Source organism: Panthera pardus, unplaced genomic scaffold, assembly GCF_024362965.1.
Source record: "Panthera pardus isolate Hobbes unplaced genomic scaffold, ASM2436296v1 HiC_scaffold_16, whole genome shotgun sequence".
Classification (NCBI taxonomy): Eukaryota; Metazoa; Chordata; class Mammalia; order Carnivora; family Felidae; genus Panthera; species Panthera pardus.
In genome coordinates, this window is record NW_026526721.1 from 120,383,513 (window position 1) to 120,399,740 (window position 16,228).

General features: G+C 42.1%; 1 protein-coding gene across 5 annotated transcripts in view; it reads left to right on the top strand.

Annotated features, from left to right (window-relative positions):
* The first annotated feature begins 7,181 nt into the window (after nt 1–7,181).
* GK5 (glycerol kinase 5) overlaps nt 7,182–16,228 on the top strand; it is an 80,048-nt gene continuing 71,001 nt past the window's right edge. For 2 of the 5 annotated variants that reach the window (XM_019438460.2, XM_019438466.2), the window contains exons 1-2: nt 7,206–7,487; nt 15,036–15,129. In XM_019438460.2, coding sequence (XP_019294005.1) covers nt 7,326–7,487; nt 15,036–15,129 — 256 coding nt within the window. In that variant the 5' untranslated portion in view covers nt 7,206–7,325. Of the gene's footprint in view, nt 7,488–15,035; nt 15,130–16,228 lie in introns of all 5 variants that reach the window. The other 3 variants (XM_019438470.2, XM_019438468.2, XM_019438478.2) reach the window with 3 other exon arrangements.

The window sequence follows — 16,228 nt, forward strand, 5'->3', positions numbered from 1 at the left end:
CATGGATGGAGCTAGAGAGTATTCTGCTAAGTGAAATAAGTTAGTCAGAGAAAGACAAATACAATATAATTTCACTTACCTGTGGAATTTAAGAAACAAAACAAATGAGCACAGCAGAAAAAAAGAGAAAGAATAAATAAAAAATAAGTCCACCTCTAGGAAGATCAGAACATTAAATCTGAATAGAAAACTTTAAAGATACCAGAGAGAAAAGACAGAGTACACACAAAAGACAAAGAATCAGACCAGCAGCAAACTTACTTGAGATGACAATGCTAGAAGCCAATGCAACAGTATTTTCAAAGTGCAGAAAGAAAATAACCATTCAGCAGTGCCTGGATGGCTCAGTCCGTTAAGTGTCTGACTCTTGGTTTCAGCTCAGGCATGACCGCATGGTTTGTGAGTTCAAGCCCCACATTGAGCTCCATGCTGACAGTGTGGAGCCTGCTTGGGATTCTCTCTCTCCCTCTCTCTCTCTGCTCCTCCCCTGCTCACTCTCTCTCTCTCTCTCTCAAAAATAAATAAGTAAACTTAAAAGATATTTAAAATTTTTTAAAAAAGAGAATAACTGTCCAACTAACTAGAATTCTTTACCAAGCTGAACTGTCTTTTGAAAGTAAGGAAATACTATTTTCAGATATTCAGAAATAAAGGAAGTTTATTACTCAAAAATCCTCACTGAAAGAACTACTTCTTCAAATATAAGCTAAGAAAAAGAAATCGACCTAGAAAGATGGAAATTGAATGAGGTATGAAAAGCAATGCTGAGCAAATAGACCGATAAGCACATTGTTAAATCTATATACAACAGATTTAAAAGAGAGAGAGACAGGGACAGAGACAGATGTGCACACTCATCAAAGCAACATTCTGCTTTCTTGTTTCAGCTCTTATACTGTAAACAGATGTTCTTTGTAATATTTAGTGCCACTCTTTTCACATCTGTGCTTTTTATTCGTGATTTTGCGGTTAGAAGGGCTCCTAAGTGTGTAGTGAAATGCTGCGTAGTGTCCCTAAGCATAAGAAGGTTGTGATGTGCCCTACAGAGAGAATACATGTGTTAGATAAGCTTCATTCAGGCATAAATTATAGTACTTTGGTTGTGAGTTCAATGTTAATAAATCGACAATATATAACTAATAAATAAGATATCTTTAAAGAGAAACACACATAAAACAAGGTTATGTATTGAGTCATTGATGGAGGTGCCCATCCTGTATTGCTTCCAGGAGAAATAGTTCAGTGTTTGCTAACTCAGTTTTGGTGATGTCTTTACAGAACACAACTGCTGTAAATAATGAGACTTGACTGTACTTTTTTTCAGTTAAAGTCTAGTTTATTATTATTGGTTCCTTATTTCTTTCTTTCCAGTGTGTTCCGAATTAGATTTTATTCTAAGTTTCATCTGTTTTACAACACTAAAGCATGATATAGTTCCCATTCCTCCCTCCCTCCCTTCCTCCCTTCTTTCTTTGTTTCTTTGTTTCTTTCTTTTGAGTGTGACTGATACATGATATTGCACTAGTTTCAGGTGTACAGTTTCATGAATCAGCAACTCCATATGTTACGCTAAGCTCACCACAAGTATAAATACCATCTGTCTTCATACAACGTTATTACAATATCAAGGACTATATTCATTATGTTGTATGTTGTATGTTGTATATTCATTGTGTTTATTCCCATGACTTATTCATCCCATACACTGGAAGCCTGTATCTCCCATTTCTCTTCACCATTTTGCCCCCTCCACCGCAATTGCCTCCCCTCAGGCAAACACCAGTGTGTTCTCTGTAGTTATAGGTCTGATTCCGTTTTTTGTTTGCTTATTTGTTTTGTTACTTAGATTCCACATAAAAGTGAAATCATATGGTATTTGTCTTTCTCTGTCTGATTTATCTCACTTAGCCTAGGTTGTAGTAACTACATTGCAAAGCAGGGTTTTTCTTTCTTTGACAACATAAAATGTAAACATGCCTACTAAATTGTCCTCATTGCTAACAATCATATCAAATAGTTTGGATTTACTCAAGTCATACAAATGAACCCAGAATTGTAACTTACTATGCTTAGCTTTACACAAGTATGTTATTTGGTGAAAACCCCTAGGTCAACACATCTTGCCCATGCGTCATAGGATGGGCTCATTTAAAGTCAGTCTGGAAACTGTAACTTCTTGTAATGGGCTGAAACTAAAATGACTGAGATCAATCTGCTAAAGTCAAGAATTCTGAGCTATGTTTGCAGATGATGTATCACCTTATGCTCATGGTAAATGATTCAGAGTGCTGTGTGCAAAGGGAGTTTTCACAGGTGATGGAAATATTTTCTATCTCAGTGGTGGTGGTGGTTACACAGACGTATACATCAAAATTCATGGAACTGTATATCTCAATAAACCTGGCTTTAAAAAATGAGAATCTTATGGTGTTAGGGAAGAAAATAGTGACAACAGTAGCTGAGCAATATGTGAAAAGAAATTTCCTTTTTTTATTTTGGCTTCTTAGCCAAAAAGCAGAGATAGAAATCTTTATTATTGAAAGCTTAGCAGTAATTTCCCACATTTTCTTATGCAGGACCACTCTTTACTTTGGATTTTTAATTGCCTTATACAGAACTTCTAAATTTTTCCTCAAAAAACAAAGTTTTATTTGTATCTATGAATTAAACAAAAATTTTTTAGCCATTTTCTAATGTGGTTTTTATCTTAACTCACAGAACTCATTCATTGGAGATTTGATAATGTCCATAGTTGAATAAAAGGCTTCTGACCATGAGCGAAACAGGATGATTGAAATCAGAAGGGGAGGTAGAATACTCCTCTTAAGCAATGCCCTCTCTTTAGAACTTTCCAGACACTGGATGATCATAAACATAAAAGGCATGTTCCCAAACCTGTGCATTATAAAGCTCTTTCCCTTCCCACAACATACACAGATAAGTGAGTGAATGAAAAGATTTTCTGTCACTTAATACACTTCAGGTGGGGAGAATTTAAGAGAAGGAGGAATGAGCCTTCTCATGTTTCTGACACAGGATGCCTCTTAAGAGTGTGGAGATGGGCAGATACCTGGGCAGGTATGGCAGGTGTGACTGTGGTTTCCTTTATATTAGATGGTAACCCTTTCTGAGACTGTCAGCAGCTCAGCCGTGAAAAGAGGCCTCTATTTCTGCAGGGTCCCCTCAAGGTTTGGACAGAAAATGTACCTATTCACTTCTCTCTCTGAAGGCTGGAAGAAGGCTTCCACACATCGTGGCAATGATGCTGTGGGGTTTGTACAGACATACCTATCAGGTGGAGGAGTAGTTCTCATTGCTGACCTCTGGAACAGTTGATGTTTCAGGTGCACTGAAGAATCACAGTACAGGGGGAGAATCCTGGGTTCATCATGGACTAACCATGCAAGTTCACACTGACCCTTACTGGGTTCTGGAGAGAATTAAGTGAGATAACACGCAGGACTGAACACACATGTATAAGTGCAGTAATCGGCACAGCAGTTACTCATGTGACTTCTCTTTCTGACAGATAAAATTCACATTTTCCTTTATGCTTTGTTTGCTAGGATGCATGTGACTATGGACTTTTGTTTATTTATTTGGGTTCTGAAGTAACTTCCTCTAGTCTGGGTTTGTTTTTTGTTTTTTTTTTTAGTATAGTTATTCTTCCTTTCAATTTCCACTTCTCCCCTTGATTTTGGTGGGGCCCAAAGTCCTCTTTTATTTTCAGATCCTGATGGGCATCAGGCCTGAGAATTTGAAGTTCTTGGTTCTCATTCCTTCCAGTTTGACTGCTTCAGGGTGTGAGTGGGCTCAACAGCAAGGCAGGCAAGCACCTTGGTGGAACAATGGTGAGGTATGGGCAGGGGTGGATTAATTTGGCCCCAAGAAGGGAAGCCAGTGCTTACCACCATGATGTCTCAGATTTGTGTACAGAGGACAGACTCGATCTCCGCTGTCAATATGCAAGGAGTTCAGAACAGTGAGTCGGAGTGGGTGCGTGGCAGTATTCTGCACCACCACCTGGGGTCCAGAAGAGTGAGTGCAGACACTGAGAAACAGGGAATTTCTGAGGACTCACAAGCGTTGGAAGATTATGGTTTTGTGGGATCTGAAGCTTGTAAAATTTGGGGGCCTGCTTGAAGAGAAAAAAATACCAAAATAATTCACTTTTGCAAATGCTAAATACAGCATGGAACTCTGAAAAGTTAGCTAAGTTTCTTGTCAGGACCTTGGCAGGGGCCCCTTCAAGTAGGGGGCATGAAGCGTCAGCTTCATGCACTTCATGGTACATTTACCTCTGTCTCGTAGTGGTGTTCAGGCTAGGACTCCAGACACAGGAGTGAATACAGATCGGGAAACTGAGGCAGGAGTCCAATCCAAATCAGACTGGGTGCATAAAATAAAGGTTAAGAAAAAGGAGCTGACTTGTTATTTATGTGGGTATCCAGGGCTCAGTTCCAAATACAGGACTTAGGGCAGCCGGCACAACTCCACACCTTCCTTACACATTAGAAAGTCTGCATTGGCGGCCATATGATAACATGCCCAGATTCATGCAGGACTATGAAGGGCTCACTTCTCGGTCTTGTGGCCAAGTCACACGGATGAGTCGGACAGGGACTTGAACATACTAATTTATTTGTTTATTCATTCAGTCATCGAGCAGTTACTTTGTGTGTCTTGGAGGAAAAAAGAAGACTAAGCCCCCATCTCTGTCCTCAAGATGTCTAGAAAGCAGTGGTTGACATCTACACATGAGGTAGCCAGTGTCCCAAAGAAAATCACCGGTGGACCCCAAGAGCCTCTGAGTAGTGAGGAGGACTGTCCCGGTTTTAGCATTTCAAATCCTATGTTTTAAGAAGTTCCCCAGTCCAGGGCACACTGGGACAGTTGGTCAGCCTAGCAGGTGACTGTGACTAGTTTCCTTGGAGGCAGGAAGGCATTGAGGTTTCTGGGTTCAGCCTTGAAGCACCATTCACTTCCCTTTAGGGTGTGGTGGTCCTTGTGTACTTTCTGATCTAGTCTTGAGGAAGTGAATCCAAGTTCTTGGGAGTGTACGAGACGATACAATGAGTGGTAATCCTGGTCTCTGGTGTAAGAGGAGAACGTGTAAGGAGTGACAGTGGTGGGAAAGAGCCAGGGAGAGCAGGGCCACTTCTGAGGCCAAGCCCAGAATGTGAGGACCCAGATAAAGACCAGGGCCGCCAGGTGGTGGAGCTCAGAGTAGCAGTGGCCTCTGATTCAAGAACAGTGGACTGGCCCACTATCAAAGGGACCTTCAGAGTTTGTGAACCTTGTGCCCTATAGCCCACAGGCTCCTTGCCCTGAGAGCAGAGCAGGGTAAGAGATGCCAGCAGAGAACAATGAACATGGAAGAAACACAGGGTCCCTTTGCTACTCAGCCCTCTCCTAGGCAATTGTCCAGGTTTGGGAAATCAGCTCTGGATTTTTAACCTGAGAACTTCATGTTTAGTTTATCCCATACCCAACACCTGAAATTACATGCCAAATTTTGTGTATATAAGCATATTCTCAGAAGATAGCATCCATCAGGATCTCAAAGGTGTTCAAGAGTGGAAACAGATTAAGAAACACTAGACTAAGTGGTTGCTGAAGTCCTCGTTTTCACATTCTCTGATCCTTTGATAATAGGATAACTGATTTGAATTTATAAAAGGCGAGGGGCGCCTGGGTGGCTCAGTCGGTTAAGCCTCCGACTTCGGCTCAGGTCACGATCTCGCGGTCCGTGAGTTCGAGCCCCGCGTCAGGCTCTGGGCTGATGGCTCAGAGCCTGGAGCCTGTTTCTGATTCTGTGTCTCCCTCTCTCTCTGCCCCTCCCCCATTCATGCTCTGTCTCTCTCTGTCTCAAAAATAAATAAACGTTAAAAAAAAAAAATTAAAAAAAAAAAAGTTTAAAAAAAAAAAATAAATAAAAGGCGAAAGATTTATGCAATCTGAAGAGGAACCAGAATATATAATTCTGTAGTCTGTAGAATTCAGACTCAAGATTGTAACATCAACTCTTACCTAAATCTCTAGCCTTTCAGCCTGCCCTACAGATTTCTGGAACTTTGCACCCATAAAAACATGTAAGGCAATTTCTTAAAATCTCAATCTCCTTCTTTTCCTCTCTCTCTAATCTTCTGGGCCTGTTTCTCTGGGAAACTCTGATCAGTACACAACCCATTAGTCATTCATTTCAAGTTACAATACTAAGGATTAACACATATATGACTCGCCAAAATTCTTAATTTCATCACTGGTGAAAGCAATCCTGAGGCCATTTGGAATGAGTACTACTGGAAAGAAACAAGGTACAGAGACAAAAGAATATACTCTCATAGGTGTATGTTGTAAGCTTCAAGTAATATGGCCAAAGAGCCCAGTTTGGTAAAAATGGCTGAAAGCAAGTTGGTTAATGTGACAGTTTGGTCAAAAAGACAATTCGATTCAAAATGAATATCCTTTACTTTTTAATTGTACCGTTAAACATTTCCAAAAATCATGTATCCATATTACTTTCATAATTTTACAAAAAGAAGATATTTTCAGGCACTGGTTTTTTGGTGCTGGTGGTAGCGGAGAGGCTGCTGAAGCAGGCATTAACACCTTCCTGCTCCCTACAGATCAGGACTGCACCTTTGGAGCTGGACCACCTTCTGCGAAGGCTGGTGAAAGGAAGCTACAGGAATCTCAAAATTTCCCTAGGCCTTTCTGCGACTTTCTGTCTTGTCTGAAAGACTGCTGGAGGGGGGAGCGGGGGGGGGGGGGGGGGTAAAAGTGGCCACCCTACGCTTTGTCCCTTCTTCCTTACCAGAGGGCTGGAGAAGGTCTTACTCCTCGTGTGTTATTTCATTTACAAGTATTTATCGATGTGTATTACACGCACAAACTTTACCAGGTTTTCTTGGGAGAGTGGTCTGCGGGAGGAGCTAGGCTCTGCTCATCAATATATACTTCAGAATGAATTTTTAACTTCTTTTCAGGTCACTTTATTTTTAAAAACTGTCATAAATTGTAACTTTGGTGAAAAGAAACGCGACGACCACCTCCCAAAACTCGCTCACCTCCGCGCAACCCTCAGGGCCTTCAGGGCCCAGCACCCGCGCCGAAAGGATCTCTGCGCGGCAGTGATGTCACGGCGTCGGGGCGGGGCCGCGGCAGGGGCGGGGCTGCGGTAGGGGCGGGACGCTTCCCGGATCTCGCGGAGGGGCGGGCCGGGGGCGGTGGCCCGGCTGGGCGCGCTCGGCCCCTGAGGTGCGGGCCTTTATAAACGCGCCAGCTCGGTAGGCGGTTGTTGCCGAGAGGTTTGCGGGGTCGGGATGGTCGGGGTGCGTGCGGTTTCAGAGCAGAGGCTCCCGGAGCAGAGCGCGCCAGGCCTGCCTCGCGCAGGCTTCGTGCTGGGGCTGGACGTGGGCAGCTCGGTCATCCGCTGCCACGTCTATGACCACGCGGCGCTGATCCGCGGCTCCAGCGCGCAGAAGGTGACGGGGGAGCGGGCGTCGGGGCCACGGGTTACGGTCGCGCAGAGCATGCGGGATCGAGTAGCGGGAGGCGAGCGGGTGGGGCCGCCTCATCAAGCTGCATGCAGCCACCTGCAGCACCGGCGGGCCCTTGGCCCTGAGCCGCGGACCGGGAGCGGGCAGATACCCGAATTTCCTCCCCGGACAGGGCTAACACTTGTGCGCCCTTCCTGTTCTGGCTGAGGGCTGGAGGGGCCGGGTTTGTGACCAGGTCGTTCGCTTGCTTCTATCACCTGCGGATTCGCCTTTCCAGCCTTTCCTGCGTGGGACTGCGGAGACTCGTAGGGCAGGGCCGGGCAGGGCACTCCGCGCGTATCCAACCAAAAGGTGCTTTGTGACTTGCTAGGTTTTTCCCAGTTCCTTAGGAGACCTCCAGTCCCGTCTTTATTTACATTTACATTTTTCACATCTTAACAGAATTTATTGTCCATTCTTCATTTGTCTTCATTAACTGCTGTCAGAGTGCTGGTTGCTCACCTGAGGGACTGATTTTCATGGATATGGGAGGTATTGGATAAGTTTTGAAGGCTGCTGTCATTACTTTTATCTTTTCCATCTTTGGATTTTGCTTTGTTTTGTTTGTTTTAATATTTGAGAGAGAGAGAGAGAGAGATTGCACACACTAGGGAGGGACAGAGAGAGAGGAAGACACAGAATCCAGAGCAGGCGCCAGGCTCTGAGCCGTGAGCACCGAGCCCCACGCGGGGCTCGAACTCAGGAGCAGTGAGATCATGACCTGAGCCGAAGTCGGTCGCTTAACCAACTGAGCCACCCAGGGGCCCTATCTTTTCCATCTTTGAACATTGATAAAAATAGCTTTTTCTGATTTGAGAAACCTCCCAACTCCTTGTTGTTATTAGTAAAGCGACCAACAGATTGATGTACTTCTGTTCTTATTTTAATGAAGTGTTAATTTCTACAAGTGCACCAAAAATAATGTTGATTGGATATGGTGTTTTTACCCTTCTTTCCAATATCAACATCTTTTTTGATTGCCGCGTTAGGAGCCATTAGTTACCTAAACCATTCCCATCAGCCCTTGGACTCTTGTTTTTGCTCAGTTCCCTCTCTTCTTCCCAACCCCTTAGCAGTGTTTTTCAACCATAGCACTTGCCAGGAGTATGTCTAGCCAAGTTACTGCTTTGAGAAAACGGGGGAATTTCATTCTGGTTTCAGGACCAGGACAGAGAGCTGGGAGCCCAGCCACTTGCTGGGCCCTTCTCTGGCTACCTGTGCAGAAACCTACACACACAACCCTCCTCCAACCTGAAAGAACACTGTCCTTCAGTGACTGCATGCGTCTTATCTTTTTATGAGTCTTTATCACAACACAATGATACTTTTCACACGGTCTCCCTCATAATTCTAGACACACAGTACTTTTGTTTTAGGCAGTCGTGGGGTTTTTGTTGTTGTTTGTATGTGTGTTTGTTTAAGGAATTGAAGTATTTGGAACCAAAGGGAGACACAGATTGTCAGAAAATACAAAGTTTTTGTTGCTATTTTATTAGGGGCAAATGATTAACTTTTGAGAAATGAGGTAGGAATCTCAAAGTTGAATCAACATTGCTCTGAATAGCGGGAGCAAAGAATGTTTTGCTCACACTCTCTACTGTGATGTGTCTGGAAAGACATGTGAATTAATGAACATACAAAAAGTCCCTGCCCTAACGGATGAAGCACTTAGATTGAGGAGTTTTTAGCAATGCCTCTCCAACTGTAGTAGGAGTTTATAGCACTGCTTCTCAAAGTGTAGTCCCTGGGCATCTGGGGTAGAGATAAAGAAACTAAGATTTAGAAACTTGTGTAGCAGTTTGGTAGAGTAATTTTATGTCTGTTGACCTTAATACTGAAACACTTGGGATTTTCTTTTGTATGTATTTTTTTCCGAGAAAATTGTTTTATTTTAATTTTTTTATTTATTTTTAAGAGAAAGAATGCAAGCGGGGGGGGGGGGTGGGCAAAGAGAAGGGGATGCAGGATCCAAAGCGGGCTCTGTGCTGACAGCAGAGCCCAATGCCAGGCTCAAACTCATAAACCGTGAGATCATGACCTGAGCTGAAGTCAGACACTTAACCGATTGAGCCACCCAGGAGCCCCTAGAAAATTGTTTTAATTGCGTCTTTTTGTTTTTTTTTAATGTTTATTTATTTTTGAGAGAGACGTTGCAAGCAGGGGAGGGGCAGAGGGAGAGGGAGACACAGAATCGGAAGCAGGCTCCAGGCTCTGAGCTGTCAGCACAGAGTCCGATGCGGGGCTTGAACTCAGAGTGTGAGATCATGACTTGAGGTGAAGTTGGAGGCTCAACTGACTGAGCCACGCAGGTGCCCCTAGAAAATTTTTTAATTGTGTCTTATTGTTGGTCCAGGGGCACCTGGGTGGCTCAGTCGGTTAGGCATCCCACTTTGGCTCAGGTCATGATCTTACCCTTCGTGCATTCAAGCCCCATCTCACACTCTGTGCTTACAGCGATGAGCCTAGAGCCTGATTGGGATTGTGTGTCTCCCTCTCTCTTTGCCCCTCCCCCTCTCGTGCTCTGTCTCTCAGAAATAAAAAAAATTAAAAAAAATTGTTGGTCCATGGTTCACCTGGATGGCTCAGTCACTTGAGTGTCAGACTCTTGATTTTGGGTCAGGTCATGATCTTGCAGTTTTTGGGATTGGCCAGGGTCAGGCTCCAGGCTGTCAGCTTGGGATTCTCCCTTTCCCTCTCTCTTTGTCCCTCCCCCATGCATGCTTTCCCTCTCTCTCTCAAAATAAATAGTAAACATTAAAAAAAATTGTTGGTCCATAACAAATTAGAAAAGAACAATCAGCAATTGGTCAGTCACTTACTTCAGATAGCTGGAGTTCTTTGAGAAGAAGGATCTTTTTGGCCTACATTGCTACTTAGCACCTGGTTTATTACCTCATGGGTACAGAATAAATCACTGTATTGCATTTAATTAAAGTATTAAGAATTCAGTTTGCTTCATGAAACTTTGGTTTGGACACAGAACTTTTGTATATTTTCTCAGATGAAAATCACCTCTGCTAATATGATGGTAAGACTGCATAGTAGAAACCCAAAACCTCTTAGTATAGGATTCGATTGATGCTGCTGCATAAATAGCTTCAAAGAGAAAGAGAGAAAGAAAAAGTGAAGAGATCACCCTTTAGAGACAAGAACAAAATAGGCTGTGTTAGTTTTTTACATAAAATTGAAATCCCAAACATGAACCCTTATGTTAGGAGGCTAATACCAGGCCTCTCAGAAGACCAGTTTTATTTCTTGTGGCATTCATTTTTTAGCAGCAGAGATACGTTTTTAGGCTTTTAAAATAATTTGTACTTTTTATTTATCTTTATTTATGTATTTATTTATTTTAGAGAAAAGTACAAGCTGGGGAGAGGCAGGCATAGGGGGAGGCAGTGGGGAGAGAGAAAGAGAGAATCTTAAGCAGGCTCCCCACTGAGCACAGAGCCTGATTCAGCGCTCTATCTCACGACCCTGGGATCATGACCTGAGCTGAAATCAAGAGTTGGACACTCAACTGACTGAGCCACCCAAGCGCCCCTAATTTGTATTTTAAAAGCAAATCTTTCTATAGATTCTTGAATATTGGTGTTACAAACTAAATCCACGTGTCAATATTTGATGTTTCTAATTTTAAAAATGGAGAAAGTTTATCATGTTCCCCATTGGAACATCATGCTATTGTGAGAAACCATGGAAAACAATAACATCTTGGTGGGAAGAACAGGATAGAAAGGCCACTTCAAAGAAAACAGTATGGCCTCTACTACTGTGTACCCTTCTGGACAGTCTTGAAAACTTCTGGTTGCTGTCTTTTTGTTTTGTTTGTAATCCACAAAACAGATCTTGTTAGCTTTGGTTATACTTTTGTCTAATCGGTGTGGTCTTCCTTCAGTACAAGAGATTTCTCTGTTGTGACATGTTTGGGGATAGTGAGATGTCTGGGCTGGTGGAGTGGGGGGAGTGACTGTGGAGTGCCACCATCAAGTCTGAAGGTTTGTAGACTTGAGGCAGTGATGTCCACTTTGAGTTTTTTTGGATGAGGAAATGTTTGTTGCAGCTGAGCCATTTGTCTATGGTCATGAAAGCCTTGCCTAGAAAAAAGCAAATATTAGATAGAAAGGGAGTAGATTTTGTTAAATATGTCTCAGAACTCAGTGGATTCTTTTTTCATATCAGACCTTGTCACCCTCATGCTCCCCACATAGTCACTGTCTCCTCAGCATTCCTTTTTTTTTTCTTTATTTTGGCCTTTTCTTACATGTTCGATCTTTGGTTGGCTATTTGTTCATATTTTCAGTACCACTCAGTAGTCTTACCCCACTCAGCTATATCTGGTATTTGCAGGGAAAGAACTCTTCTGGATCAGCCCCTCTGGAGAGTAAACCTTTTACCATCTGCTTGGTTAGGTAGGGGCAGTGATGGGGCTGGAGGAGGGGATTGGGGATCCTTATAAAGACTTTGAACCGATCTTGTGTGTTCAGCCTCATTTGGCATCCCAACCTTTGGAGGTACCTCTAATTTACCATGGAATCTCTGCCGGGGTTGAATAAAGATGCGGTGCAATCTGAGTAGGGAGTGAAGTATCATCTTTCTGCTCTCTTTAGCCATGTGCCACCCACACACTCACTGTTATCATTAACAACATTTGATAAAACCTAGGTCTGAGCCTGTTTGCTCTCTTCTCATTGTCCTTCTGCATTAACCTTTTGTCTTTTAATTGTAGAGAGAGAGGGCATGCAGGCAGGGGAGAGAGACAGAGATAGAGAGAGAGAGAGAAAATGAGAGAGTGTGAGAGAGAGAGAGAGAGAAAGAGACAAAATCTTAAGCAGGCTCCATGCTCAGCACGGACCCTGACTCAGGGATTGATCCCACAACCCAGGGATCATGACCTGAAAGAGTTGGACGCTCAACCAACTGAGCCACCCAGGCACCCCTTGAATATATAGATTTTAAATCTTTCACTGAACTTAGGAAATTTTCAGCACTGTTACTTCCCTGGAGTAATTTTTTTTTTTTTTTCACTGAACTCTTTCTTTTCTTCTCTGGGGAGTCTGATGACATAAATACTAGACCTTTTGCTCTTGTCTCATAGATCCCTGAGGCTTTATTTGATTTTTTCCCCAATATTTTTCCTTTCTTATATTTATGTCAGATAATTTCTATTGATCTATCTTGGTTTACTGCCATTCTTCTATTATCTTTATTTTACTATTGAGGCCATCCAGGATTTTTGTTTGTTTGTTTTTTGTTTTTTAGAGAGAGCATGAGTGGCTGAGGGGCAGAGGGACAGAGAGAGAGAGAATCTTAAGCAGGCTTCATGCTCAGTGCCGAGCCCAATGCGGTGCTCAATCCCAAGACCCTGGGATCATGACCTGAGCTGAAATCAAGAATTGGATGCTTAACTGAGTGAGCCACCCAGGCGCCCCTATTTTAATTATTATATTTTTCTTTTTTAAAATTGATTTTACCAGCTTTATTGAGGTATGATTGACAAGTAGAAGTTGTGTATATATGTAAGGTGTACAACATGATGTTTTGGTATACATATACATTGTGAAATGATTACCACAATTAAGCTAATTAACATACCCAGTAACTCACATAATCACTATTTGTGCGTGTGTGTGTGTGTGTGTGTGTGTGTGTTGAGAACACTTCACAACAGTTCTCTTAGCAATTTCAAGTGCACAATACATTATTATTAACCATGTTACCATGCTGTATGTTAGGGCTCTAGAACTTATTCATCTTATATCTGAAAGTTTGTACCCTTTGACCAGCATCTTTCCTTTTCCCCCATTTTCCTAATTATTGTATTTTTCAGTTCTAATATTTTTTTTGTCTTAACATTTCTTGGCTGAGACTTTTTATCTTGGCATTTGTTTCAAAATAATTTGCCCTTCTTTCTTGGAACATTTTTATAATCGCTGCTTTGAAGTCTTGATCTGATATTTGTCATCTTGGCGTTAGTATCTATTACCTTTTCCCATGTGAGGGTAGATTTTTCTGGTTCTTCACATACCTTATAATTTTCAGATTGTATCAAGGAATTTTGAATATTGTGTTATAAGAGTCTGGGTCTTGTGTAAATCTTATGATGAATGTTGATATTTTTCTTTTACCAGGCAATGAATGCAGTTCGGTTCAGGCTACCCTTCTGTGAACTTTGGTTTCACTCTTGGTTATTTCCAAAATCTTGGTGGTACTATTTGCATCTGTCCTGTGCATTTGCCACCCAGTAGTCAGTCTGGCACCTGGGTAGTGGTCTCTCCCTTAGTTCTATTCTTAACATCTTTGCTATGCTGTTTAGGATTACATTCACACATGTGCAGCTTTGAGGTGAGCCTCGAGATTCATTCACAACTTTCTGGAGCAGCTTTCCCAAGCCCCTCCCTCTCTGAGATTTTCCTGGTACTTTTTGATTCCCTGAGCCTCCCCTTGTGGCTACTCTTGCCAGAACGCTAGAGCTTTCATTACCCTACTCTGCTGGCACTTCCTATGCCCACAGCTGGGGCTACGCATCAGGAAGCACAGAGAGAGAAAAAAAGCCATGAGGGTCTTGGGCCACAGCTCCTCTGATTGGAGAGGAAGTTTTACCTCCTTCAGTATTTTAGGTGCTTGTGATTACTGATGCAACCACTACTACAAGATAGCTTAGGTACAAACGTATGTGGGCAAAGTGGGGGAAAAAAGAAATATGGAGGACTTCTCCCATTCTCTCTGTTAGCCAAAACATGAGAGCTTCTCTTGGAGTTTCCACTGCGCCCTGGTACTCACTTCTGGTTTTGTGGACTGCCTTGAGTCCAGGCCAGGGAAGATCAGGAAATAAAACGGGAAACTTACCACCAGTTCAGTTGTGGAGTCCACAAATAGCTGCTCCATGCATTCAGTGGGAGAGACGGGGTGGAGTGTGCTTCCTTCATCATAGTCTGAACCAGAACCTGGTACTTGATTTGTTGATTTTTATATTTAAAAAGATATTTCTCTTGTTATAAAAATGGAACATCTCCATTCTGGAAAACTTGGAAAATAAAGATAAATTTGGAAAGTAAGGACAAAGAAAACTAAAATTTTCTATAAGTCATGAACAAAAGAAAACTTTTTATTTCCTATTTTGCATTTTATTTTTTTTTTTAATTTTTTTTTTTTCAACGTTTTTTATTTATTTTTGGGACAGAGAGAGACAGAGCATGAACGGGGGAGGGGCAGAGAGAGAGGGAGACACAGAATCGGAAACAGGCTCCAGGCTCCGAGCCATCAGCCCAGAGCCTGACGCGGGGCTCGAACTCACGGACCGTGAGACCGTGACCTGGCTGAAGTCGGACGCTCAACCGACTGCGCCACCCAGGCGCCCCTATTTTGCATTTTAACAATAAAAATGAATTAGATAATAAAATCATGTTGTTAATCATTTTAACCAGTAATTTTAAGACCCAGATATTATTGACGTGCTCTAATGTTGTTTTTATTAAATTTCCTTTTTCTAAATAGGTACAAAGTCTTTATCCTCAAACTGGCTGGGTTGAAATTGATCCTGATGTTCTCTGGCTTCAGTTTCTTGCTGTAATAAAAGAGTCTGTTAAAGGTAATTAGATTTAGAAAAATAAAAATAATAAAGTATATTTTGTGTTAGTAAGAGTTTTCCTCAGTCTTTAGAACTTTGTGGGTTGCCTAAGCTATAATTATACAAATAGTATTTTACTGGGGTCACAATTTCCCAGTATTTTTCAGCTGACATTTGTGGTTTACCATTAACCACTTTGTCAAGGAAAGGTAATGGCAACTCTCTCCTCTGGCTTAAGTCTTTTTTCAACTGTAGTATAAAGGTTCACCTTCCTTCTTCGTTCCTAGTTGTAGTTAGTGCTCATTTGATTTCGTGTTGTGTACAAAATACCAGAGGTTATTTATTAACAAAGTTATAACACACAGTTCCTGCTGTTAGAAATTTACACTTGAGATACCTTTATTGTTAGACAAGGGTTTTTTTTGTTTTTTAATTTTTTTTAAATGTTTACTTATTTTTGAGACAGAGAAAGACAGAGCATGAGCCGGAGAGGGGCAGAGAGAGAGAGGGAGACACAGAATCCAAAGCAGGCTCCAGGCTCTGAGCTGTCAGCACAGAGCCCAATGCCGGGCTTGAACTCACAAACTGTGAGATCATGACCTGAGCTGAAGTCAGACACTTAACCATCTGAGCCACCCAGCTGCCCCTGTTTTTGTTTTTCTGTGTGGCCTCTTGATGCAAAGTGCTGTCCTGGCCATAGCGACAGTCTGAAATCTTAGCTCTTTAAGAACATTTTCAATGCAACTTTCTTTAAGAACATGGCAAAAGATGACTTATAAATGTGAATTCCAAAAGATCTTTTACTTCACTTTTGTGATTCAATTGCTTCTCCTTCTTACCTTTTTTGGTTTGAAATATGTCAAACTTATTTTAAAAAGTTCCAGTAGTACATGGAATACCTGTATACCTTTTTCCCAGATTCAAACATGTTTAGTAGTGTTTACCATCCTTTGCAAACTCTTTTATTTGACCCATTTGAACATTGGCTGTGACATAATAACCTGTTCTCCCTAAATACTTGAACATTATCTCCAAAGAAAGGGGAATTCTCGGGATGCCTGGGTGGCTCAGTCGGTTGAGCATCTGATTTCAGCTCAGGTCATGATCTCATAGCTCATGA